The sequence below is a fragment of the Jaculus jaculus genome, chromosome 10 (genome assembly GCF_020740685.1).
Source record: "Jaculus jaculus isolate mJacJac1 chromosome 10, mJacJac1.mat.Y.cur, whole genome shotgun sequence".
Classification (NCBI taxonomy): domain Eukaryota; kingdom Metazoa; phylum Chordata; class Mammalia; order Rodentia; family Dipodidae; genus Jaculus; species Jaculus jaculus.
In genome coordinates, this window is record NC_059111.1 from 107,251,883 (window position 1) to 107,279,457 (window position 27,575).

Here is a 27,575-nt window from a genome sequence, read left to right on the forward strand (position 1 = left end):
AGAAAAAGATTGTACATATTTTTTAATTTTTTTGTTTATTTTTATTTATTCATTTGAGAACGACAGAGAGAGAAAGAGGCAGAGAGAGAGAGAAAGTGAGAGAGAGAGAGAGTATGGGTGTGCCAGGCCTTCCAGTCACTGCAAACAAACTCCAGACGCATGCACCCCCTTGTGCATCTGGCTAACGTGAGTACTGCAGAATCGAGCCTCGAACCAGGATCCTTAGGCTTCACAGGCAAGCGCTTAACCACTAAGCCATTTCTCCAGTCCAAGGTTGTACATAATTTTTGAGAGAATTTATTTATTTTATCATGAATTACATTTAAACAGTTATATATTCTCTTTTTTGATGTTGATAATTCAAGTGAATTTTATATATTTTGCACAATCTTAATAAAGTTAAAGGCTTCATGTACACTTAAAAAGTTATCTCCTCTCTTGCTTATGTCCAACTGTCAGAATTTTTAATACATATTTTACTTTTATTATTGTTGGGTATAAGGCCCAAGCATATTATTGAACAAAAGCAGTGATTATAACATTTTATTTTGGATGAAAAAAAAAAGAATCTAATGTTTCATGACAAGTTGTTTGAAGTCTTTCTGGATTCAAAACTTTTACATTCATTTTATCATTTCATTTTTATATACTCATAAATGAAAGTTATAATTCATCCTTATACAACTGACTATTGAATTTGTTCCATTTTTCTAATGTATTCCATTAATGTAAAATTAATTTTAATAGATTGAATTACATTTTAACATTAAACTATTCTTGAACTCTTTATATAAACCAATCCTGTATAACTAATGTATCTAAAAGTAAGAGTTCAGAAATACACACTATGTTTCTCTTCCATGATAATTATACTGTAACATACCTGTGGGAATAGAATGTAGGCTCCAAAAACCAAAGGCCAAGCTCTCTTATTAAGCCAAAATTGATGTATATCCTCATTAACTTGGATTCTCACAATTTAAAATTTCAGTACTCAATGGGCTGGAGAGATTGCTTAGTGGTTAAGGCATTTGCCACCAAACCAAAGAACCCAGGTTCAACTTCCCAAGACCTACCTTAGCCAGATGCACAAGGAAGCACACGCATTTGGAGTTGGTATGCAGTGGCTGCAGGCATGCCCATTACTTATTTCTGTATTTCTCTTTTTCTCTCTCAAATAAAATTAATTTGCAAAAAAATTCAATAATCCAGCTGCAGAGATGGTTTAGTGGTTAAGGTGCATGACTGCAAATCCTAAGAACCCAGGTTCAAGTCCCCAGTACCCAATTAAACCAGATGCTCAAGATAGTGTGTACAACTGGAGTTCATTTTGCAATGGCTAGAGGCCCTGGTGTACTCATTCTCTCTCTCACTATCTGCCTCTTTCTCCTGAGCACCCCCCAACTCTGTCAAATATATGAATAAAGAAACTATAAGACTTTAGTCCAAACACTTGGGAGGCAGAGGTAGGAGAATTGCTGTGAGTTCAAGGCCACCCTGAGACTACATAATGAATTCCAGGTCAGCCTGGGCTAGAGAGAGACCCTATCTCAAAACAACAATAACAAAAAACTCCATGATGATAGTCATCTTAAAATCTTTTAACAAATTAGTATCTACCTTTATCTCAATTTCTTGTTTCTTTATATCAAGCGATCAGGTAGCTTTTCTGATTTTATTTCATTCCACCTTATTATCAACCTAGTCTACATCTTTTTACTGGCCCCATACTATTTCCTGTTGTAGGTAAGCAAATATAATCATCGTCTCCCTGAGTAAATATTTAACGTGAAATTCTTACACTATCTCTTGTTGCACATTTTCCCTGACATGTCTCTGAAAAATTTGCTGGACTTATAGAATTTCTGTGAACTATAAGCTTAGCTCTACCGCTCTCATCAGAGTGCCAGTGGTCTTTATATAAATATATATTCTGCTTCGAGATTTTTAAGCCAAGTGACCATGACCTTCCATGTTTAAGGTAAAACACAGTCATAGCATGGCTTACAAGTACCTCCGGCATCTGCTCCCTGTCTTTTCTAATAAGAGAAGGCATGGCCATTGGAAGTGGACTCACTCTCCAAGCCAATTGTATGACACTGGTCTCTTTCATCTCTTTATTTTATTCATTCCAGACATGAGGTAAATACTCTCATTTATACATATTTTATTTCTTGATGCCTTCAAACAGGCTCAAAGTAATGAGTCCAATGAGTCATGGAGTAAACCCTCCAAAACTGAGCCCAATTCATTAATTCGGGCATTTTGTTAACATAATGGAAATCTGACTAACATACCCATAAGGAGTTTAGACTTATTGGTGAGTGTTAGCCAAACCTAATCTAACAAATTTTATGTGCCATCTTAAATTCAGACTGTTTATGATATTAATATATTCTCTCCTTTACAAAGGTCAGCACTCCAGTCAGGCAAGCGATGGATCTCTCATGAAGCAAATTATTTGAGAATTACCAGCAGCATGAGGAGATGAGGTCACTTGCATAGGTAACAGGGGCATTTCAAATAGAGTCATGCCAGTGTACCTGAGCTGGTTAATCTTGAGGACCCCATTATTGCCAAGGACAAGGATGGGTCTTCACAGTGCGGTGTACTGTCCCATGCAGAAACTATGGCATTAAGTCAGCTGTACTTCCAACAGTACACAATGTGCCAATTTTTAAAAGTTGCATGATGGAATGAGACAATACATTCCTATTGATCACTAAGGGCATATTCAGAGTATATTTAAAAAGTGTCAGTTTATCAACTGCTTCTTCATGAAAATGGAACTTAGCATTACAAATTTCCACATGCAGAAGCTTGTATTTTCACTGCACAGCTATGTGGCTATAAACATTATTTAAACACATCGTCAATATGGGGATGAGATTCTTAATTTTTCTACTTGTGATAGAATAAGGAAAATCTATACAGAGCAGTTGTCCTTGTTCTTCTAGGTATTAGAGTTAATATCTTCTAGGTGGTTTTAATATCTGTTTTTCACTTAAGATGGAATGGCCCCTAAAGAGCTGCTGTGGTGTGAAGTATATAAGCATTATAAAATCATTTACAAAATGCATCAACAGTAATTGTCTCATGTCATCAAAATAGAGCTTCTCTATTGCCTTACATGAGATCACCATAGCAATTATCTTAAATGCCAGGGCACTAAAATTTTTGCCTCTTCATAAAATATATGCATAGGTATTCTATATATACATGCATACCTCATACACATATACATACACACACGCATGCACACATATCCTTCCCAAACCACTTTTGAAGCTTGAATTAACTGAAGAAAAGGATAACCTGTCTGTAAGTAAATTAGATTATTCTATTTTCCTGCTCTAAGCCTTCAATGCTGACAGTTTTTTGAGTCTAAGCCACATCACTTTCTGTGACAACTAAATTTCACTGTCCACACCCTGCTCACTTCATTGTATGTCCGACCTTGGCTTCCACATTCTTCCCTTTCTAATTCACTGGCTTCCTTGTAAAACTGAATGCTGCAAAATATTTGCATTTGCATTAGCTCCATTTTGAATATTTTCTCCTGGCTTGCTGTATAAAGACCTTATTTATTATAATGGCATCTTCTCAGGTGGCTTTTAAGGTTTTTTTCTATATTTAGAAATGTATTTTCTCTCCAAAAAAAAATCTATCTCTTCCTGAATTAGCTTTTCTCCTTTCCATTACCACTTGATAGTTCTATGTACATATTCACACACATGTGCATATGTGTAGATTTGCCTAACATACATGAACATGTTGTCTAACATACACATGCATGTACATATGTGTACATTTGCCTATTATTTCTTTTTTTATCCTCACTGAAATGCTAGAGCACAAGCTCCAAACATGTATGAATGTCTTTTCAGCATGGTTTGCCTACTGAGCAGATTTCAATTGTCTTAGAACACGTATTCAATCATATTTGCTAGATAGATGATGACTGGGAAATACAAAAACCCAAAGAAGGTAGCACTTTGAGGTGTGATCCTGATGTCTTGAATTGGTGGAGGGAAGAGTACACATCCAAGAATTCACGATTACCAAAATGCTAACAACTCATCAATCTTAACAAATTGTGTTATGATTTCAAAGCTACAGAAATTGTACCGACAATAAGTGATTGACTTTATTTTGTGTTTTCACTTGCTTGTGTCAGGGCTTGTTGGTAATTCGGGTCTCCAATGTCCTCCAAAGGCCCATGTGTGAGAGTGTCAGTCTTAAGTCCGTGGTGCTGCTGGGAGGTGGACTCTAGTTGGGGTCTCCACGACATTGGAAGCATGTCCTTGAGAGGGGTATAGGAGCTTAGTCCCTTCCTCTTTTTCTCTTTCACACTATGACCATGAAGCAAGCAGCTCAGTTGGTTGTGTGTGCTCACCATGATGCACCAACTTAGCCCCAAAGCAGCAAGGCTGGAGACTGAGAGCTTAAGTACATCTTCCTTTCTTTTCTTCTTTGAGAGAGAGAGAATAAGCACACCAGGGCCTTTCAGCCACTTGGAATGAACACATTCACCCCCTTGTGGCAAGCACCACATTGTATGCTTGTGTCACTGTTTAGTCTGGCTATGTGGGGTCTGAAGGATTTGAACAGGAGTCCTTAGGCTTCACAGGCAAGCCCCTTAACTGCTGAGCCATCTATACAGCCCTGTCTCTTCTAAGTCAATAATCCCAGGTATGTATTAAAGTAACAGGAAGCTGATGAACACATTTGCATTTACAAATTTTATTTTGTGAATATTAAAAAGAAGTTTATGATCCTGTTTAAAAAAATAGGTCAGGGTAAGTTGGTGATCCAAAATGAGTTAGAAAGACTTTTGGGGATCTACGAGACAGCAGGTTTTGGATAGGGATTTGTTTAATAAAATAGAAAGAAAAGTAAGCAATGTCTGACATCTGAGCCTTCTATGCCTAAGGCTGTTTTTAAGAGAAGAGACAGAATTTACTTAATTTAATTAATGGATCATTAATTAGATGAAGGTAAATCTGTAGGTCAGGACACAAATAGCCATAGGTGACCTGTTGCAGTCACATCAAAAAGTGGTAAAGTTACTAAAATAGTGAGTAGCTCCTTTGCTGTGTCAGAGGACCCAAAGGAAAGCACTTGAAAATGGGCTGCAGTCATGAACCCATGAAAACATACTCTCACAAGTCCTCCATAGCTGAGCTTGTTCTCAGATTCCAGAAGACAAGCAGGAGCAGGTTCTAATGTAGAAGTATGCTGCCCCTAGGAAGGTGAGTGAGACCCTGGGTTGGGGCGGGGGGCATGGGGGAAAACATCCTATCTGGAGCCTCCCAGGCTAATCACAGTAGAGCTGGAACTGCAGCCAAAATGGTGTTAAGCATTATCTGGGATATTTCTATTCTATTTATTATTCATTTATTCATTCTGCTATTCAACTCATTTTTGAAGTCCTCTTATGCGTCAATCATTGTGTAGTCCCAGACTCTTAATTTTTAATTTGGGAGAGGGATAGAGAGAGATGGAGGTAAGTACCTGTCAGATGGGAGTGAGTATTAAGGAGAAATGCAGGGCAGAGATGAAGAGGGGCTGAGGGCTTTGGGAAATAGCAAACATAGTTGGTATTGAAGCCAACGTCTAGACTATAAGACAGTGTGAGCTCTGGCTCTGAAGTATGAGACAGCAGGCTCTGGGCAGAGGACACCGCAGGTAAGAAGGCTGACAGGACAGAGGTCTCTCATGTGAGGAAAGATAGGCCATCACTGTGGCCGCAGCCACGTGAGAACTGAGGGAGCAGTAGTGTGTGAGCAATAGCGGTAAGAAGGAGCCAGTCTGTACAAAGACTTGAACTGTTTTGAGAACTTGTGTTTAAATAAAACCTGTTAACTTGTGTGGCCTTGGAACAAATGTCAGTTCTATTTGAAAAGGCTTACCCTGGCTGCAGAGTTGAGTACAGATGCAAAGGTTCATGCGAAGTAAGTCGGGGACTGGGTACAATCAGAGGTGATGGTGGTTTTGAACCAGAGGAGTTAGCTGGGCTGGGCCTGGGGTGGGTCGTTCAGATTCCAAGTACAGTAGACCTCCCATATCATCCATGGGCTTTCTACAGTTTCCACTGTAGCCGTTAAGGTGCTACAGTGACGGTGTTCAAGTAACCCTAATTTTACTTAACAACGGCCTCCGAGTGGGAGAATAGTGATTCTCTAATTACATAACAGTCTATTATTGAATTTGTTTTATTCTGTTATTAGTGATTATTATTAATCTCATACTGTGCCTAATTTGCTACATGTTTTCATAGAGATGTATGTATAGCATGAAACAACACATCAAGAGATGTGTATGCCCTGTGGTTTCAACCATTGATTGAGGTTCTTGGAATGTATCACCATGGAAAAGAAGAAGCTACTAAAATGTAACATACATATATATATATATATATATATATATATATATATATATATATACATGTATATGTGTGTGTGTATATATATATATATGTGTATATATATATATATATATATGATATCGAATAAATACATATATTATATGAATTTGAAAAGATAAGATTATGGGGAGCTTGGGTGATGAGTACAGAATGCAAAGAGATGATGATGAATCTTGGATTTTTATTCTGAGCAGCTTCAAGAATGGAGTAGCCATGCACTGTCATGAAGACTATGTAAGGAAATGTAGGATGTCTCTAAGTCACCACATCATGTTTCCTCTCTGCATCCTTGTCATGTGACACTTTGCTCTGAGCGTGACAAATGTTACCATCTTCATCAGAGCACGTGTGATCACTCCTGTGGCCCTCCAGACTGCGTCTGTTGATGCTCCGTCCTAGAAGGACAGTGTCGGGAGGGTCATGAGGCCCTTCCCTGAGATCTCACCCACTCCTTCCTGTTTCTCTCTGCCGGCTCTGCCTGTTCTCCCCCGTTACACATAGCGTAGTGATCTTAGAAGGAGCTGGGGTGTGTAGTGGCGTCCTGGTCTTGGAAGATGCTAGTGTCTACTATGTGGAAGTCTAACTAAAGGAGTGACTTCCTCTTTGCAAGTGTGCTGAAGTTTTTATCCAGGCTGGGACAGGACTTTCTAGTCGTCTAACTGCCTAAGGGCCTTCCATGCCCTGTAACTAACCCCTCACCTCCGCTCCTGTAAGCAAACCTAACTAGCTTGTCGATCCACCTAGCTTGACTTGGGTGGAATCACTACTTAGTCCTGTCATTGTTGCCCCATCTGGGGTGGGTAGATATTTATGTGCCCCCAGGAAAAGTCCATGTAACCTTCACTCAACCACCACTTCCTGTCTGTTTCTCCATTTTCAAGGCAATTTGCCCTGAGGGGGGCAAGGGTGTATTGGCCTGCAGGGTTTCCCACAGGGTAGACTTTAGGAATTGTTTCCCCTCTAAGGAATTTAACAGGTTGCCCTCTCCCGTATTTCCTGGAAATAAGCAATCAGGTCTGTAAGCCTAGCTATATTCATGCTTGATCTTTTTTGTTTTTTTTTCTTTACTTTACACGGAAGTTCAGCTGTGTACTCCTATGTGGAGGCCGTGTGTCTCTGGTCTGTCTGTTGGTTGCAGTAACAGCTCTTGGCAAACCCTGCTTGGGTCCTGCTAACGTCGAAGTTATGAAATGTTCATGTTCTCTTTCTATCTGCTGAACTAAAATGTTTCCTAAAGAGATAGTTCCAGTTACATCACCAACCATATAAGAAAAAAAAAAAATAGCCAAGTTCTTGATTTGCCTGTGCTCACAATATTCAAAATGATTGGGTGGCCCAATGCCTTCTAAAATTAAACTTTCTTTTAAAGTTAGTAAACATGTGGCTTTTTATATATGCTCACTATATTTTCATCTAATGTTGGAAATTCTTACTAGGTGTCAAAATTGCCGCTTCTTTTCTTCTGAAGCTGTTGAGCTGCCTCAGTTTCCATTATCTCATTTGTTTTGGATACGATGAGTTATTTCTGGAACCTTTTTTATCATGTGTTTTAATTAATTTAATGTAATTTCTTCAAGGACCTTAGTTTTCTTTTCTTAGAAAATGGTATTTAATTATGACGATTTAATATTAGGCACAGGATCTTGTTTTGGAGATGATTCATTGCACAAAGCCCAGACATATGTAAATATTTAAAAATAAGGATATTATCAAGTTCATAGTAATGTTTCCAGTTAAAATTCAAATGTCTAGAGAGCTTTTATTTAATTTTATGTAGCTTATAACTGGTTCTACTTTTCCTGTATTGAATTTTTCACATTTCAATTGACCAAAACACCACCTAGATAATTACTGTATAAAGCATTTCGCTATCAGATGAAGGGGTGTCTCATTTTGCCTGAAAGGTCAGGGCAAAAGAGCCTATGTGATGAGATGGGGCTACACATTCTGCTGAGGGCAAAGAGCATGTAGAAAGTGAGGCACCTTGACGGAAGGTGGGACCCATTAGCAAGACCATAGAACGTGGTAACTAGAAGTCTAACTACTGGGTTTCAGAATCAGGATGGAGTTGGAATTCAACGGGCCTCACATTCAATGCTACAAACGTTACAATCCCAACCAGAAACATGAGCTCTGTTTGGCTGGCTTTCAGGATGTATCTTTCACTTATCTTAACAAGAATTTTGCTGTCCTAGTTTGTTCTCATAGACAGAACATAGGTCTGAGGCAAAAGGAGGGTTACTGAAAAGATGGTGTTCTTTGTCTCAGTTCAGCGAAAAGACCAGCTATAAGGTAGCTCAGTTATCTCCGGATATTTGAGCAAGCACTTCTGCCTGCTAACGAACTGCTGCCATGATTCTTCTGCCCACAGAGGACAAGGTGTGGACCATAGTATCTCATGACTTGCAAATGCAGACAACTGTAGTTGGTTACAACCCAGAGAAGTACTCGGTGACGCAGCTCATCTACAGCGCTTCCATGGACCAGATCAGCGCCATCACCAGCAGCGCAGAGTACTGTGAGCAGTATGTCTCCTACTTCTGCAAGATGTCCAGGTTGTTGAACACCCCAGGTAGGCTGTGAATGCAATGTTATTGTTAATTACTAGCTCAGCTGGTGTTTGCAATTGTCTAAGCAATCCAACAGGTGTAGCTTATCACCTTCAAGTCCAGTCTTCAATGAGCAGATAGCTGTAAAGAAGTAAAATGTCAGCGGTTCATTTTTTCAGGGCAAGGAAGCTAAGGATGCATCAGTTTTAAAGAAATCTCATGACTTTGAGCTTATAGATTTCTCTCAATTTTATGTGCACGAATGTGTGTGCACTCTTTACACTCCATTATCGATGGATGCCTTGGGCATAAGTTTGTCAGAGCTCCTTGAGAACTTTCAAGTAATTCTCTTTGAGTTCTTCAGGTGTCTTTAATGTGGAGATGAAAGTGCTCTAAAGGCTGTCAGCTAGTAAATTGCATATAGAATGGCAAGAGAAGGTGGAAGTGTTTGTTGTCTGAAGTCATTGAACATGATCCATCTTAAGCCCAGTCCGAAAATCTTTCCACGACAGCTGACTTTTTACAGTGTGTGTGTGTGTGTGAGGAGGGGAGTATGGGTGTGTGTTGGTGTTTGTGGGTGGGTGTCTGTCCAACTATTAGGGTGTAGAGAAAAAAGAGATCCTGAAGGATACACAGGAAGTAACTTACTGCAAGAAAGGCCTGTATGTTGTGGAGGTCTTGGCAATCAACTGAAGGTCTAAGAAAAACAACACATGCCTTGGTCTATAACATATTGTAATAGAAATAAGTATGAGTTTTGAGTCGAGGAAACATGGGCTTTATGATTTGCATCCTGGCCATTTCCCAGGTATGCATATTTGGGGACATTAATTAAATTCATTCAGGAAAATTTGTTTATGTACCTGATAAATAAAAAATTTACATATTCATTATGTTAAGCATGTTTTAAAATATGATTGTGTAATGACTAAATCAAGCTAATTAGCATGCAGAAATTGACTTTTTGTGCTAGGAACATTTACATTCTACTCCCTCAGTAATTTTCAAGGATATGATATATTGTCTGTGACTATAACCACCACTGTCTATGACAGATGTCTTCCCAGTGAGCCTCGTTTCCCATGTCTCTTCTGTCAAGCATATGCCTTTCCCCATAAGGTATGGTCATAGGTGCTTATGCAGCTGAAGACTTCTAAAGGTGTAATTAGCAAAACGCTATGTTGATTTTTAAAAGTGTTGGGCAACACAATAGCATTGTTCTGTGCTAGAGATCATAGGTTGTTGGATGTCCTAAATTAGTATTGAATTGGAGCCAATATTATTTTGGAGGAGTTTCCAGAAAAGAGTTAGAAACAAGAGCTGTCATTGAGAAACTGTGCATGGCTTGCAGTTCCTTGTGCTGGAATTTGAGGTGTTAGTCCTTTATACAGGGAAAGACAGAAAGCAATACCAGAGTTTATTTGAATGACTAAAATAAATTAGCATACATAATTACATCCTCCTTCATCAAAAATACATTTTTAGGGAGGGAAGGAGAGAGAGAGAGAAAAAAAAAAAAAAAAAAAAAAAAAACACCAGGGCCTCATTCACTGCAAATGCTCTCCGGATGCTTGCGCCACCTAGTGGGCATGTGTGACCTTGCACTTGCTCACCTTAGTACATCTGGCTAAAGAGGAATCTCAAGAGTCAAACATGGATTCTTAGGCTTCACAGGCAAGCAGCTTAACCAGAAAGCCATCTCCCCAGCCCCCAAATTCATTTTATGGTAGTATTTAATACATCTAACAGACCAGTCTCTACATACTGTCAAATGGATTACAGCTTTTCCTTCAGAGTCACTTTTTATGGTCCTGATTTCTGTTTGTACAGATCCATGGGTAGAACAGCTGATGTGAGGGGGAAAGAAGAAGCAGTGGGACATAGCAGGTTCTCTGTACCACAGCATTCTGTATCAGTCAAAATAAGAAAGAAGCGAATTTAATAAAAATCTCTAATTTGTTGTTTTGAGGAGCTAATGTGTGTTCTAATTGTTTTTTTTTTTTTCCTCTTTCATGGTAACATCTGATTTTAAATATCCATTTAGTCATTCTTTAACTAAGACTGAATTATATTGGAACTTCTGTGGAAGTACTAGTGACATCTGTTTGAATACAAAGTATATTCATTATAGTCATTGCAATTAAAATGAATATCAAGTGAGGCAGTAATAGCTGTGCACTTAAACATTATTCTTTGCTTTAAGAGTCTCCTCCTCCATAGTTCAATTGTGGCTGTATACTTTTTAATTTGTTTTGGGTGAAAAATGGATAAGCACACAGAGTGGAGCATGTTTATTTTTATAGGTGTTTGTGCCGTACCATGAGTGGGCAAATGTGGAGTTGCTCACTCATTTATAGTTTCTCACAAGTTTCACAATGATAGAAATAATATATGCTTACAGCATGGTATCTATTGTCATTATAATAATTAAAAATGGAATCACTTCAAATAATGATTTGGCCATCCTTTCTAACAATATCCATTGAGAATGAACATATTAATCCTGCCACATAGAGAAAACCACTGATGGTTATACAAAAGGATGTAAGTGTTTTGTATTTATATCCTCAAAAGTATAATGTATGGGCTCATGAGAGGCAAAAATCATTGAAAAATTAACTCTTCTAAAACATGAGCCTTAAGAACTTGGATGGGAAAAATCAGATAAAATTACATTAGATGCTACTTGAATACTTAGTCAATAATCCAATCCTGTTAGCCTGGTCTTAAAGTACATATAAATGTACTGTAGTTATATTGTTTGTAAATGATATTATACTTGCTAATTCAGAATTTTCTGCTTTAATATTTATTCCCTACATGTATAAAAATTATTTAATTTCAGAAGTATCTAGTGGTTATGTTTTCTATCTTTTACTATATTTGGTGCTGCTTTGTTGAATTCCAACTTTTCTTTTTAATTTCTCCATGCAGTCTAGTTTTCATGAGTCATATTGTTGCAGTCAGGTTCACATTGCTGGCAGAAACCACAGACCAAGAGCAGCTTTGGGGCAAAAAGGGTTTATTTTGGCTTACAGACTCGAGGGGAAGCTCCATGATGGCAGGTAAAAATGAAAGAATGAGGACAGGAAGGACATCACTCCCTGACCAACATAAGGTGGACAATACAACAGGAGAGTGTGCCAAACACTGACAAGGCATGCTGGCTATAACACCCATAAGCCTGCCCCCAACAATACACTCCATCCAGGAGGTGTAAATTCCCAAATCTCCATCGGCTGGGAACCTAGTATTCTGAACACCTAAGTTTATGGGGGACACCTGAATCAAACCACCACACACATTTTATGGCTTTTAATTGAAAGTCATATATTTGTTGCCATATAAATTATCCATCCTGTTGAATAGTTGACTATTAGATTTTGCATGTATTGAAAAAGAGTCATGCTCACAATTTTGCCTATAAAGCAAGATGTGCACAACTCAATATATTTTAACACTAAACTGTGAGTTATTGGCATCCAAAAAATAAGAAATCATGCTCCTGACATTGTAACTAATAACATAGTTTTAGCAAAAAAAAAAAAAAAAAAATCCCAGAGTGTTTTTTAAGAAATAATTTCAAAATTTGGCCTTTACATGATAAAACCATGATATCTAACTCTTGAGAAAGCATATATTTAAAAGACAATCTGATTCTAACTAAAGATTGTTTCCAGTAAATAAAATTTATTGCAACTAATCACTATACTAATCAAAAGCTTAATTGTTTGCCTAATTAATTATGTGCTCTAAACGTTGTGTTAAAATTGGTAGATGTTGAGCCCATCAACATTCTATCATGGGAAGTGGAACAGGAATAGAGGCTCCCATAGGTCTCTGAGGAGCGATTAGCCGTTAGTGAGGGAGTTGGTGAGACTTTCTTCAGTGGTCATAGCATGTGCTTTGATCAATGATCCCATGCATGCTCAGGCAGACAATCTTAGTTAATCTCAGTGAGGTTAAACTCAGTGAGTCTCTTTTTCTCTCTCTCATACACATACACACATACAGCACAAGAAGAAATGTAGCCCTGCAGGGAGAAGAGGGTCTAGTTGGGAAGAAGGGGTGGGGGACAGGGCAGTGAGGGCAGCAGAGAAGGTAGAAGAGCATTAGGCTCCAAATACATTACATACATGTACAAAAATTGCCACTAAAAATAAAGGAAAGATTGGAGAATATAATTCAACGAGACAAGCTAGGAAAATGTTAAAGAATACAAGAGGGGCTGAGCAAGTAGTTCAGTTGGTAGAGTAGTTATTTCGCATTCTGAAGCTCTGGGTTCAATCCCTAGCACTGCATAAAACCAGACATTAGGTAGGTAGAGGCAGGAGTATAAGAAGTTCCCCATCATTCTTAGTTGAGTAGGGAATTGAAGGCCAGTTTAGACAACATGGGACACTGTCTCAAAAATAAGACAATTAACCCTGGTAAAAATGCTCTACTCTGAAGTGATTAGCACCTACATGAGACACTGTTGCTGAAAGGCCTACGGCAGCTGTTTCAAGAGGGGATTAGGAGAGTCTGGGCGGGAAGAAAATGAGAAGAATAATTAACAAATCTTTCTTTCTTTGTCCTGTGTTTAAAAAAATATGGTATGTTGGGCTGGAGAGGTGGCTAAGTGGTTAAGCGCTTGCCTGTGAAGCATTTTAAGGACCCCAGTTCGAGGCTCGATTCCCCAGGACCCACGTTAGCCAGATGCACAAGGGGGCGCACGCATCTGGAGTTTGTTTGCAGTGGCTAGAGGCCCTGACACACCCATTCTCTCTCTCTCTCTCTCTCTCTCTCTCTCTCTCTCTCTCTCTCTCTCTCTTTCTCTCTCTGTCACTCTCAAATAAATAAATAAAAATAAACAATTTTTTAAAAATATGGTATGTAGGTCAAAATAGTAAGATTCATACAGGCTTCCAAAGGGGGGGAAAAAAGGTGAGGAGTTCCAGGTTAGAGGTCCTGAACTCCCTGAGGATGGAAGGAAGGGAGCACAGAACTGAACTGAAGGTGACAGGCCAATGACAATGTGCAGGAAGAGAGGCAGGAGAGAAACCTGGCGACCAATCCAGAGCTTCGGGTCTCATAGTCGAGCATTCCAGGTGGGAAAAGCCAGTTACTTGAAGGTGGGGGTTCAGGCTTTGCATGGACAAGGGAGTGAGGGAGGAAGAGGCTGTGTCAAGACGCCATCCAGCACAACGTCTCAACAGTGTCCATGAGCCTGAGTCGCTGGGAGGCCCTCAAGGACTAAGCAGGTGTAGGACTTGCTCAAGCCCAGCTGGAAGAATCTCACTGCTCTCACATGAAGGGTAACAAAGGAGGGAAACCGTAGTGCGGCTCAGGTCTCTTACTTGGAAATCTGGGCAACTGCTCCCCAGCAGTGCTGCTTACACTAGGAAATTTGGGGAGCTGGCAACCACGCAGTTTTAGCATGCAAAGAGATGCACTGGGAAGACAGGTGCTCCTGTCTGTCTGTGATGACACATAGAGGCAAATACATTTGATTTACACACACACACACACGTGCACGTGCGCACACACACAAATAACAAATTAGATGTTTACCTTCACTGAAATTTAAACAGATCCAATAACTACAATACAATGAAAAGATCCTCCTGTTCTCCATCCTCATATTTGTATTAGGTGAACAGAGAACACATAGCCAAGATTGACACATGGTCTGGGAAGATGGCTCATTTCTTTGCAAAGCCAGATAACCCAGGTTCCATTTGCCAATACCCATGTAAAGTCAGATTGATGAAGTGGTGCATGCATCTGGAGTTCATTTGCCACAGCAAGAGGCTCTGGAATGTCCATACTCTCTCTCACACACACACTGATTGCAAATAAATTAATTATATATAAAAAAAGACTGGCCCATGTCAGTGAAGGTCAGTGAAGAAGGTCATTGGTTTTCTCATTTTCCCGTGCAAAGCCTTCTTCACTTTGCCTCAGCTTCCTGCTCTGCTTGGATTTCACAACACCCACACATGACATCTGATGCCAGGGCCTGGGAGACTGGAGATTCTAAAGTTCTGACCATTTCAGGATATTGCCAGGAAGGAGCCTGACATGTGTTTCCATACTTAATCAACCAAAACTGAGGGATGGATGCATTCTTTCCATGCATCCAGAAGCAAAATGAAGGTGAGCACATATGGTTAGTGAAGTCTATATAGGATGAGAAGTAAAGGGAGGGGGGAGTGAAATGTAGAGGGAAGAAAGAAATAATTTAAAGGAGAGGATGGGGATTGAAGGCAAGGATGTGTCTAGCTGAAGGTACAACTGGATGGTGGTGATCAGTAGAACAGGAAAGAGTCAGACCAGGAGAGTCAATGAATAAGGGTACTGAGATGAGCGTTTATTAAGAAAGAAAGAAAGAAAGAAAGAGAGAGAGAGAGAGAGAGAGAGAGAGAGAGAGAGAGAGAGAGAGAGAAAGAAATAAAGAAAGAAAGAAAGAAAGAAAGAAAGAAAGAAAGAAAGAAAGAAAGAAAGAAAGAAAGAAAGAGGAAGGGAAGGGGATGAGGGGACAAAAGAGAAGGGAAGGGAAAGAGAGAAAGAAAAAGAGAACTGAGATGCATCCAGTAGGAAGACACTCTAGATAGGAAACCTGTTCCTGGCATTTGGTATTGTTGACATTTTTTATGAACAAGAGAGTTATAAAGTATACAAGTTCAGAAGGGCACTACAAATATGAGATAGAGAATGAATATAATAATTCTCTTCTCTCTCCTGGACCTCCCAAGTTAGAAACATGCTGAGCTTTGGGTTGAAACACTAAGGGGCTCAGCCCTTCTGTGCAGCAATGGCCATGCCTCCATATATAAAGTGGACAATGATCAAGGGAGATCCTCTATGTCAGCCTCTGGCCACCACGAAGACCTGCCCACGTGCACACCAGCACCCACACACAAAGAAGTGGAAAACTGGGAACATGTGGAAACTTCTGTGTATCCCAGTGTAGAGTTGATGAGCTACTTTCTCTCATGTCCTCCTGGTTAAAATAATACCCAAACTTTTGATGCCAAAAAGATATGTTCAAATAAATATTCATTCAAGCTAAGAAACGAATTTTAAAAAAGTGAACGTGTAAAACAAATATGATAATTGTGGAATTAATATTTATATTTATTTTCTCTCTGGCATATTTTCTTAGGTTTTCAGACAGGACAACACACTGTTATTGATAATCTCTAAGCAAAGATTGCATATAAAAATTATGCTGCCATAGAAATTATGCTAAAGCTAAATTTTCTTTGAATTTGATTACATCTTAATGAGCAGATGTTTTTTTTAATTTATGAGAAGTGTGAATTTATAGAGTTGCATTTAAACTAGTTTAACTTCAATGTGTTAAGTGATCATAGGCCACAGGTTTCAATTTTGCAGTTGAGTTTATTATCAATAATTGTAAAAGGAAGAAATGACTTATCTAATTTCAATTTATTTTCCTATTTTTGGTATTTCAAGGTAGGGTCTCACTCTGGCTTAGGCTGACCTGAAATTAACTATGTGGTCTGAGGGTGGCCTCGAATTCATGGTGATCATCCTACCTCTGCCACCTGAGGAGTGCTGGGATTAAAGGCGTGTGCCACCACGCCAGGCTTTCAAAATTTTTAATTAACTTGCTTTCAACTATTTTTCAAAATTCTGTGCTTTTTAACTCTTCCACTCTAGGGAAATGTGTGTGAGTAATAGGTCCTCTAAAAGAACAGATAGGGGCTGGAGAGATGGCTTAGCAGTTAAGCGCTTGCCTGTGAAGTCTAAGGACCCTGGTTTGAGGCTCAGTTCCCCAGGACCCATGTTAGACAGATGCACAAGGGGGCACACACATCTGGAGTTCATTTACAATGGCTGGAGACCCTGGCGTGCCCATTCTCTCTCTCTCTCTCTCTCTCTCTCTCTCTCTCTCTCTAACTGCCTCTTTCTCTCTGTCACTCTCAAATAAATAAATAAAAATAAACAAAATATTTTAAAAGAACAGATAGATGAAAGATTAGATGAATGAGATAGAGAGATAGATAGATGATATACACATAAAGCCTTTCAGTGATATATGATAACATTTAAAGAGAAGATGTACATGGGAAAGGTACTAACAATATTTCATATACTTTATGAATATTACTTTCTTATTTTTGCTTACATCCAAATGTATTACATTTCAGAAACAAAATTGGACTCAAGTTTATCTTATGATTTTTTTCTACCTCACATTAACTCATAAATACTTCTATATAATGTATCATTTTTAATATTCTACATTTTTATGACATTCAATGAGAATAAACCTAATGCATTTTGCAAAGTATGCTTAAAATATATCTCCTAAACAAGATACTGTAAAAAAAAAATAAAAACCAGAGTTACTATGAAAACACTTTGGAAACTGCGGCTGGTGTCACACCTGCACCCCAGCACTCAGGAGAGGCATGAGAACCAGCTTGAGCTACATACACACTCAACAAAAGAGAGAAAGAAAAAGCCCAGGACAGAAAAGCAGTCCCTCTGGAGTACCTAGAACCTGAGAAGACTATCAAAATATTGCTCATTTACTTGCTCAGCAAATATTTAACTCCACACCAGGTATTGTAAAAAATATAATGAGATCGAAGGTTGTGTTTTTGGATATCATCATTGCTTTAAACTACGGACTTAAAGTTTTAAAACCTTGAAAATAATTTAATTTATACATTTTAAAATGATTGAAGGGTTTTACTGTTGGCATTGATAAAAGACTAAAAAACTAGGAATTTATAAGAATTGGCAAAAATTGGAATATTCCTGTTTCACATGGGTGATCCTCTTGTTCTGTTTGCAGAGGTGGCATCCAGAGAAAAGATGAGATTTATTTGGGAGTGGGTAGGCAGGAGAGGAGACGGGGTCTAGAGTACTCCCAATGACTGTCATTACTTCTTGTTCTTGTAGACACAGCGCCAGTAAAGGCATAGCTGGGGGCTGGCTTCAAGGAGTTGGCATGTGGAGGGCAGGGCCTGAGTGGGAACCTCAAAACAAATGAGGCCACCTGCAATGAGGCGGCTTGAGATGTGCAGCCTGAGTGGCCGGGGCAGCCAGCACAGGGTTTCTCGTGCAGGCCGTTGTAAGCAAATACGTAACTCACGAATAGAGTCCAAGGAAGTTTCACCAGGTGCTTCAAGGCTTTTCAGCCCTGGAAGCAGGCCCCTTCAGAATAAATAGAAAGTCTCTGATGCAAAAGCCAACTATCCATACATTACATTTGCATCACACCCATCTTGGGGTTGCTCAGTAGCCATCTGACACTGAGAAACTGATGTTCAAAACCAACCACTCAGCCATGGCAGACTTTTACAATGAACTGCCCACAAATAACCTTAGTGTAGAAGTGACTCACACCGTCAGCTGAAGGACGAGCCCCTGTGCCATTGGAGACAGGCGGCCAAGCATACTGGGGACCGTGGGAAGCTTTCTAGTCTTATAACTTTCTACTTCTGATGAAAGTGCAGGTGGAGCTTGTATCAGATTGTGAAATAAAAATCTCATCAGTTGGGCTGGAAAGATGGCTTAGTGGTTGAGCCCTTGCCTTTGAAGCCAAAGGACCCCGGCTTGAGGCTCAATTCCCCAGAACCCACGTTAGCCAGACGCACAGGGGGCACACAAGTATGGAGTTCATTTGTAGTGGCTGGAGGCCCTAGCAGGCCCATTCTCTCTCTCTCTCTCTCTCTCTCTCTCTCACACACACACACACACACTTTCTCTCTGTCACAAAAAAATAAATAAATAAAAATAAACAAAAAAATTTTAAAAATCTCTTGAGTTGATAAAGTACCATGACTTAAATTAATCAGGATCAATTTAGAATATAATTCAAAAATCAAAGGCTTTTTTCTATTAATTCTTTCCTCCCTATTGCACAAAAAGCCTTATATTTCTTTTATCTCAATTTTTATTAACATTTTCCATGATTATGAAAAGTATCCATGGTAATGACCTCCCCCCCTTTCCCCTTTGAAATTCCATTCTCCATCATATCCCCTCCCCATCTTAATCAGTCTCTCTTTTATTTTGATGTCATGATCTTTTCCTCCTCTTATGATTGTCTTATGTATGTAGTGTCAGGCACTATGAGGTCATGGATATCAAGGCCATTTTATGTGTGGAGGGAGCACATTGTAAGGAGTCCTACCCTTCCTTTGGTTCTTTCCACCACCTCTTCCACATAAGACCCTGAGCCTTGGAAGGTGTGATCGAGATGTTACTCAGTACTCCAGTCACTTCTTTCCAGCACTATGATGCCTTCTGAGTCATCTCAAAGTCACTACCATCTGAAAAAAGAAGATTCTTTACCCAAAGTGAGAGTAGCATTAATATAAGGGTATAAATATTAAGAGAAGTGCTTACTGGGCAGTTTGATAAGCATAATATATACATTTAGCAAGACATCAGCAGATGTTACACCCCTACGGCTCATGACTACCCCTGTTTTAAGTTTTAAGTGTCAGGGATGTGTTACCCCTCATTGAGCAGGCCTCCAGTCCAATTGGAGGGCAGTTGGTTTCCACCATGACAGACCTGCCACTATTGCACCCGTTGGCTCATTTGGGCTGGCTGGCCAATTATAAGGCTTGCAGCGTCCACTGTTGAGTATCTTCACTGGTGGTATCTCTTTCTCCCATTGAACTACATGTAGAATGGCTTCTTCCAGCTTTCTGTCAGCTAAAAAAAAACAAACAAAAAAAAATCAAAGGCTTGCCTTCTCCTTGCACTATTTCAAAATCAATATCTGGAGATGGATTTATTCCATATTTTAACTACCATGTGTCCATGGTAAAGTGGTATATTGAATCAGTAATTCTCTCAATGGTTGTCCTGAATGGAAGAGTCTCCATTGAGAAATAAGAGCACCCCATTACCTGAAGGAAAGCCTCAGAGGCCTCCCAACACCGCACCTCCATCCTACACCAACACTGGCTGCCAAGATTCCTTCCTTAACTCACTGTTGATTCAAATTCCATTGCTATGCAATATAAAGGTAAGGGAAAAAGAAAAATGCTGAAACAAACTTAAAGGCATTCCTTTTTGTAGAAGTAACTATGAACACAATAACAAATAACAAAATAACACATATTTCAGAGACTATATGCTTCCAAAGTTATTGTTCCCTTCTGTGAATGATAAAACTTTTTTGATTTCTATTAATGATTGTATTTGCTTAAAATTGACCAAGACTAGTTGCTGTATAAATAGACTTTATGGGACAATGAATAATGTAACAATGTTGGTCTAGTAGGAATGTCATAGCCAGTATGGTTTTAGCCTATATATTAAATTCCCTTCAGTAACTTATTCAGTTTTATTTCTTTTTAGGAACAGATCTGCAATTCAATCACTCTGTATTGTTACTGATAGGTATCCACCTGTATAGTTGGATGATGAAGTTGTCACAATAAATAATCCTAAATTAGATTATGGTACCAGTGAAGGGAAGGGAAGTGGGAATCATATTTATTAAATACTCACTTTTACATGTTGCCTTATTCATCCTTCTCATAAGCTCAGAGCTGCATATCACTGGTCAATTTCATATCTGTAAAAGACAAAGTCCCCAATAATTCATCAATTCACCCAGGGAAAAAGGATAAATATCTTACTGACAGTCTGTAATAACATTAAAATGTAGGTTTATGTGCCCTTAAACTTCTATCAAGAAATTGGAAGAAAGGAATTAAGGCCATCTTATAGGGTAATCAATTGGGATATTTTTAATTTCTTCTAGACTACAGCATTAATACCTAACTTAGTGTAATTAAAGATGAAGGCCAGAGCCATTCTGGCAAGCAATAAGTCAAAGAGATATGTATAAGATCCACAAATACAGCTTTCCTAAATCTTCACATGCAATATTCTCTATGTGGCCCTGACAAGTATTTTCAGAAATATAGTTTAGATGACAATTTGTTTGCAAGCATACTGAAAAAATATTTGATGTGACAGAAATAAAAAACATGCCTCTCTTTCTATAGCAACTTGACTTTCATGTTTTTAATATCAGGTTATTTCGGGTAGACCATGCAAATTGCATATTGATGAAATTGAAACATGTTTCAAAAGGTTTTCCCTTTCTTTTCAGACATAAAATATAGAAATAAAATGTTGGTATTTTATTTTCGATCTTTTCAGAATAAACTCTTATGCCAAAGCCTAACATAAATGATACATCCAGTGTTGGGTTCCGGCCTCATTAATTGGCTCCTGAGAGGGGTTTCTGAGAGATCCTGACAGAAAGAGGAAGAGCCATGATGACCTTGTCTACCACATGGGAGAACCACCTGAGGGTCAGCTGACCAGCAGTGGGGAAGGGTGCTTTCCTCTTAGGGTATGGAATTGTTTTCTGTAAGAAGGAGAAAATACCTCAGCTGAGGTTCCTATTGACTGTGGGAGGGAGAGAGGACAATGGAAGTGGTACCAGGAGGCCACCCAGCCACACCTGGTGACGAGGAACATGGTACTAAGCAGGCAGATTGGCAAGGCATCTGGAAGGCAAGGACAATGGGAACACAACTCTTTTCCCAGCAGCCTACTGACTAGAGTGAACATGTCACAATATTGGCACAGTTGTCCTCCGCCAGTTGGCTATAATGTTATAATCACTCCTTTTTTTTTTTTTTAATGTAGGGAAGGCAGCCATTGAAGCCTATCTAGACACCAAGCTGGTTTCATTTTGTGTCTGTCTCAGGGCATCACAATGTAAGATAGCCAATGAAATAAAGTGAGAGCATTGACATTATGGGAGCCTGCAAGTAGCTTAACACGGTTGTCAGGGTCAAACAAAGCTATCAGTTCTATTAACCACAGCAATGAGTCTGAAAGAAGAGGGCTGGAAACATAACCTATAAGGCTCCAGCGTAACGGAGGAAATATAAGAGAAACAGCATCAACCAAAGCAAGGAAAAGCATGGACTCTCTTAATGACAGCCATTGCACAGGGATCTCAGACTTCACAAAGTCTTGCATTTTGGAGCTAGACTGCTACTATTCAAGCTAATAAATGTCAAAACATGTGGATTAATACAGTGGAGGACCATAAAATACATGTTTGGATTTGGGAAAATGTAGAATTTCTTATATATAGACAGTACCAACACATATGCTCAGCATGGCATTATAAGACGGTCAGTGGCATCCTTCCTCCTTCTATCCCTGGAGAATTGATTAATCTCCTTGCAAATTGGGAAGAATGCACATGATTTCACAGATTAGGCAAAGGACCTACCTTCCATATCTATATCTATATCTATATCTATATCTATATCTATATCTATATCTATATCGAAATCTATATCTATATCTATATCTATATCTATATCTATATCTTATTAACCTCTATGCCTAAGTATATATGTATTTCATCTACATATTATATTGGTAAAACCAGTATATCTGACAAAAGAGTCTTTTCAGCTTTGTAAAGGAGAGTTTTAAGAGAAGAAAGTGTGGGGACTAAGTCTTCTGTAAAGTTTGGGAAGGGGTAACAGAAGGAGAGATGTTTGGACTCTGGGCTAACAGAGTGATCTAGAAATCAGAGTTAATTTTTTTTCTCATTTTTGGGTAAGTGGAGTTGGAACCTCAGAGGGCAGTGTGTTAGTTATATTTATAGAGTTAAAGTACATTAGAACACCACACAGTTCTCACACACTATATACATATACATGTAGTGGATGATTTCATACATCTATCTCATCCATACAATATATGTATATTCATGCAAACATAGAGATAGATCCTATTATAGTTTGGGTATGATATGTTCTCCCAAACCATGTATACTGAAGCCCTGATATGTAAAGCTTTAGAGAGAGAGAGAGAGAGAGAGAGAGAGAGAGAGAGAGAGAGAGAGAGAGAGAGAGAGAGATAGATATAGATATAGATATATAGATATATAGATATATAGATATATAGATATATAGATATATAGATATATAGATATATAGATATATAGATATATAGATATTCCACGTTTCTTTCAAAGGTTCCTAAAGGAATAATCCAGGCAGGACCCTTACTTAGGCTATCCCTCACATGAGAAATTGCTTAGTTCAGATGGCCTTCCATATTAGTTTCAAACAAAATTCCCGAACATAAAAATACTCAAAGATTATTGAAATATAAACACTTAAAACTGCTTAGATGTAATGAATGTTTGCTATTAAGCTTAAAAAAAGCATTTGTGGAATGATCAAGATGGGAATAATGAAAAGCAGAATGTAAATTATTGTTGCTTAGAAATGATTTTGAGAATTAAAATGGCATAAGAGATGCAAAAATAATGGAGTTAAGATGTAGAGTTTCACTACAAATGTGAGCCTAGAATATTTTAACATGAAAAGATAAGGGGTTAAATTTCATCAAATATGAAAAATAAAAGATTCATGGTAACACTGGCTAAAGGTGAGTAAAATAATCTGAGATAAGTACATTGTGGCAACCAAAAAGCAATGTTTTAAAGGATTTATTTAAGCTTAGCATTGCCATTATCATGTTTTGAATATTGCCTTGCCTCATGAAAGGAACTATATCTCTCATGTGAAATGTATAAAATATGTGTAGGCATGGTTCAGAGAAATTATTTTTAAAAGCATGAATGATCAGAGGAGAAATATAATTGGGGTCATAATATAGGAGAAAGGCCTATAATAAAGAAGTCCTTGAGAAAATAAAAATAATGTTGAACCGCCTTGGAAGCCTCATTTCTTAAGAGAAAGTAGAATAAAGCAAAGACATTGGGCTTCACTTATATTAAAAAGGATTTAGCAGAGATTTTATCTGCAGCAACTTTTAAGGAGAGTGAAGATAAAATGCTTGCCTGTGCATAAGGGTTAGAAGTTTCAAGAAGGAAAAGACATTTGGTTTGCAGCATCAGCTTCTTGTGGGAGAAATGGCACCATGTGGAGAAGTCTCGGGTGCTGTCTCTCAAGATAGCTGACATTACCTTAATGAGTTTCCTACAATTCAAAGTCAGATTCTTTTGGTAGAACTTGATTAATCAGCACACTCTAGTTTGATCTCAAATATAATCACAGTCTGTGAGATTGAGATCTACAATAAAAATGTCATTAAATTTATTTAAAATAGAGTGAGTGCTTGAAGAGATAGCATTTCCCATGTGGGCAAGAGACAAGGAAAGGAAATTATAAAGTAAGATGTGAATGTATTAACTTATAACATATATATATTCAAGGGGACTGGGCAGTTGGGTTGTATATCTTGGTAAATATTTCCCTTTAGGGCTACCTGGTGCAGAACCAAATTGGAGTCAAATGTTTGCTTCTTGAGTGTCTTGAATCAGAAGAGGACTTTAGAAGAGGTGTGAATTAAGGGTAATAGGCTGTCTTTGGATGGTGAAAGCCTTCCCTCCGCTATAATTGTTTACATGTGTCATATACCTGTGGCATTGAACCTGTTCTCTCCCCTTCCCCTCCACCTTGTTCTGTCTTTCCAGTTTCTTTTTCCTTTTCCTTGGATGGGTTAATGTGCTGGATCAGGCTGTCATAGAGACAGGGTGGCCTGGTAATATTTTTCTTTGTGGTAATTTTCTTCCAGGGTTTTTTTAGGTGTTGTCATTTTATTTTTTAACATATTTTTATTTACTAATTCATTTAAGAGATAGAGGGGGAAATGCATACACACACAGAGGGAGAGAGAGAGAAAGAGAAAGAGAGAGAATATGAATGAGTATGTGTGCCCTAGAGCCTCCTGCAAATGAACTCCAGATACAAGCACAACTTTGTGCATTGGCTTTATGTGGGTACTGGGGAATCAAACCCAAACCATCAGGCTTTGCAAGCAAGTGCCTTTAACCATTGAGATACCTTTCCAGCCCAATGCTGATATTGTACTTTGACTTGCAAAGTAGTCTTCCAGTACTAAGCACTGAGTAGAACAGCAGAGGTTCCTTAAAATTTTGCCCAAGCCTACATTTATATGGCAAAAAATGATGCTATATTATTGTACAAGGATAAATGGATTTACTTTTCCAATAATAAGAAAAACAAACAAAATCTAAGCAGACTCAGAATATATGTGGTCAACATATAACTAAATTAATAACTAAATTCTTAATCTTTATTCATTTCTAAGAGAAGGGAAAATAACAATGATTAAGATGTTTGCAATCTTTCCATAAAAACTTTTATTTTGGTCCCCCAAGGGGATCAAACGGAATATGCAGATATAGTGCTTTATTTCCTGGTAACTTTATGGATATTTTGATCATGTTTTTCATAATAAAGCTTCCAATTTGAAATTGACTGTGACGATCAAGAAAAACTTGCTCGGCAAAAACGTCCTCTGACATATTAAGCCATTTATTCCCTGGAACTTTTGTGGGAATAAATACTGCCAAGATATACAAAACCATTGGGGTAAATAAACCTTATTATCTGTGTATTGTTTAAAAAAATACTAGAGATAAGCCACATGCCTGTTGCATGTAACTTTGTACCACAACTAGCCTATGATAATGTACAAGAGGAGGAAAGAGGCAATTGGCTGGAGAGGAAGACAATTGATTCATGACCAGACATATTAAATTTACTTAAAATTGAAAGTAGACTTACCCCTGAGAAGGCAAAAGAGAAAAAGAACAGAATGCTTTTTACTTTAAAGAACTGAAACCAACCAGGATGTTTCCTAATGAGGTAATGTTGTATGAAGCCTCTCACAATGTGAAATTTACATAATGCCTTTTCCTAAGAGATTGCTTTGAAAATTACAAAGGAACTGAAATGAAGTGGAAAATAATAACACAACTCAAACATATTCTCAATGTTTGAAAATATTAATAATAACTTTCTGTCCTCTGATTCATCAGTTCTCCCAAGAGACTACCTGGATATCTTCAGAGTAGAAAAGGATGCCAAAATTAATTAATACAGCAAGACCTATATTTCTTTTTAATGATGCTACTTTCATAAAAACACATATATATATTTATGAGCTGTGCAAAGCAGTGGTGGTGTGACTTAGTTCACATTGTTGGACCAGACCAACTACTGCAAACATGTAGTTAATGCAGAAACAGTTGTAGTTCCCACGACTGTCCCTCAACAAGGTACTTGAAAAGAGCCCACTGCTCAACCTGCTCTTCTCTGACCTGTTTTCTGAGCAACTCCACTAACCCAAAAGAGAAAACTTTTTTTTTTTCTCCTTGGTTTCTAGCTAGCTCTATTAACCCAGGGTCCAACACTTCTTCCTCTGCCATGCCATTTACCACTTCATTGGAGACTTAGTTAGTTCAACTTTTTAAATTCCTCACTGTAAAGACAAGAAATGTCCTGCTGCCAGACATGCTGGATTCTTGATTAACTAAATTTTAGTATAAAAACGGTTTTGATCACTGCATCCACCATTCCATACATATTGTTTTGAATATATACCTATTCACATTCCATCTGGAAATTTCTCATTCGTTCATTCATCTTCTGAACTACTGTTTACTGCCCATACTCTCTTTAGAACACTGAGATAATTTCTCTGAAAGGTATGAAAAGATGAGTAAGACCCAAATCCCTAAAGCAGTAGTCTCCTATGAAGGATGTTTTTATTGGCATTCCCTTACACATTAGTAGAGCAGTGACTCTGTGGAAATATATTTTAACCAAAGATTGGCATCCAAAACAAATTCTGCTAGTGCTGGGGTGTGGCTCAATGCCAGAGCACTTGCCTTATGTAAGCGTAACCCGGATCCCCGGCTCCAAACACCATGCATCTACTTGTGTAGAGGGAGGCATTCAGTGGGCCGACCCCAGCACAGTCTCCCCTTGTCAGAATCCTCCTTCCTACCTATATACCCCCATCAGGAAACGCACACACTCAGATAAACACTTGTGCCTAGCTCTCTTGTCCACAAGACTGCTGTCGGGGCTGTGGTTACTGAAAGCCTGTTTCCCAGGGATGCATCAGCCACGTCTTGGACTTCTTCCCTGAGCTCTGCCAGCCACACGAGCCCCATCGCAATGTAGCTATCGTGTTCCTTCTACTCATTCCCTAGCTTCCAGTTCCAGTACGTCTCCAGCCGTTGTCCATCAACAGGCTAAGGAATTTAATGCTCTCATTGCAGTGTTTATGTATTTTTTAAAGTATATTGTGCCTTTTGTTTTGTTTTGTATTTACTTCTGGGCCTCTTCTAAAGTTCTCCAGTTTGAATTTTATGCTGCATGTTTTCACTTCTAGAAGCAGAATTTTGGATAATGATGGTGTTCAGTGCAGATTCACAAAGTTCAGCTCTCCGTTTGGAGACCCAGTATGCCCTGCTTTGGGTAGCCTCACTGAGCTGAGCCCTATCACAGTGGCATCTTAATGGGACAGCGTGGGTGCTGGGCATGGAGGCTGATCTTTACTCTGACATCCCACAGTCAGCTCTTTCCTCTGGATGCGAGTGTCCTCTGCTCTACCGTTCCGCCTGGCATGGCTCTGCCTACAAGTTTGACATGGGGGTTCAGTCACCAAAGCTGTCAGGGCTTCACATGTCACTAATACAAGTAGAGAGGACATCTCCTACCTATCATTGTGAGCCACAAGAAAGATGCCTTAGCCTTGATGCTCTGATATATTCTCAAGAAAGATCCATC

At 38.7% G+C, this 27,575-nt stretch overlaps 1 protein-coding gene across 1 annotated transcript in view; it reads left to right on the plus strand.

The window, feature by feature from the left end:
• Positions 1 to 27,575, plus strand: part of Cntnap2 (contactin associated protein 2) — a 1,990,154-nt gene that overhangs the window by 1,281,429 nt on the left and 681,150 nt on the right. Inside the window, exon 13 of the mRNA XM_004661135.3 lies at positions 8,799 to 8,999. Coding sequence (XP_004661192.1) covers positions 8,799 to 8,999 — 201 coding nt within the window. The remainder of the gene's footprint in view (positions 1 to 8,798; positions 9,000 to 27,575) is intronic.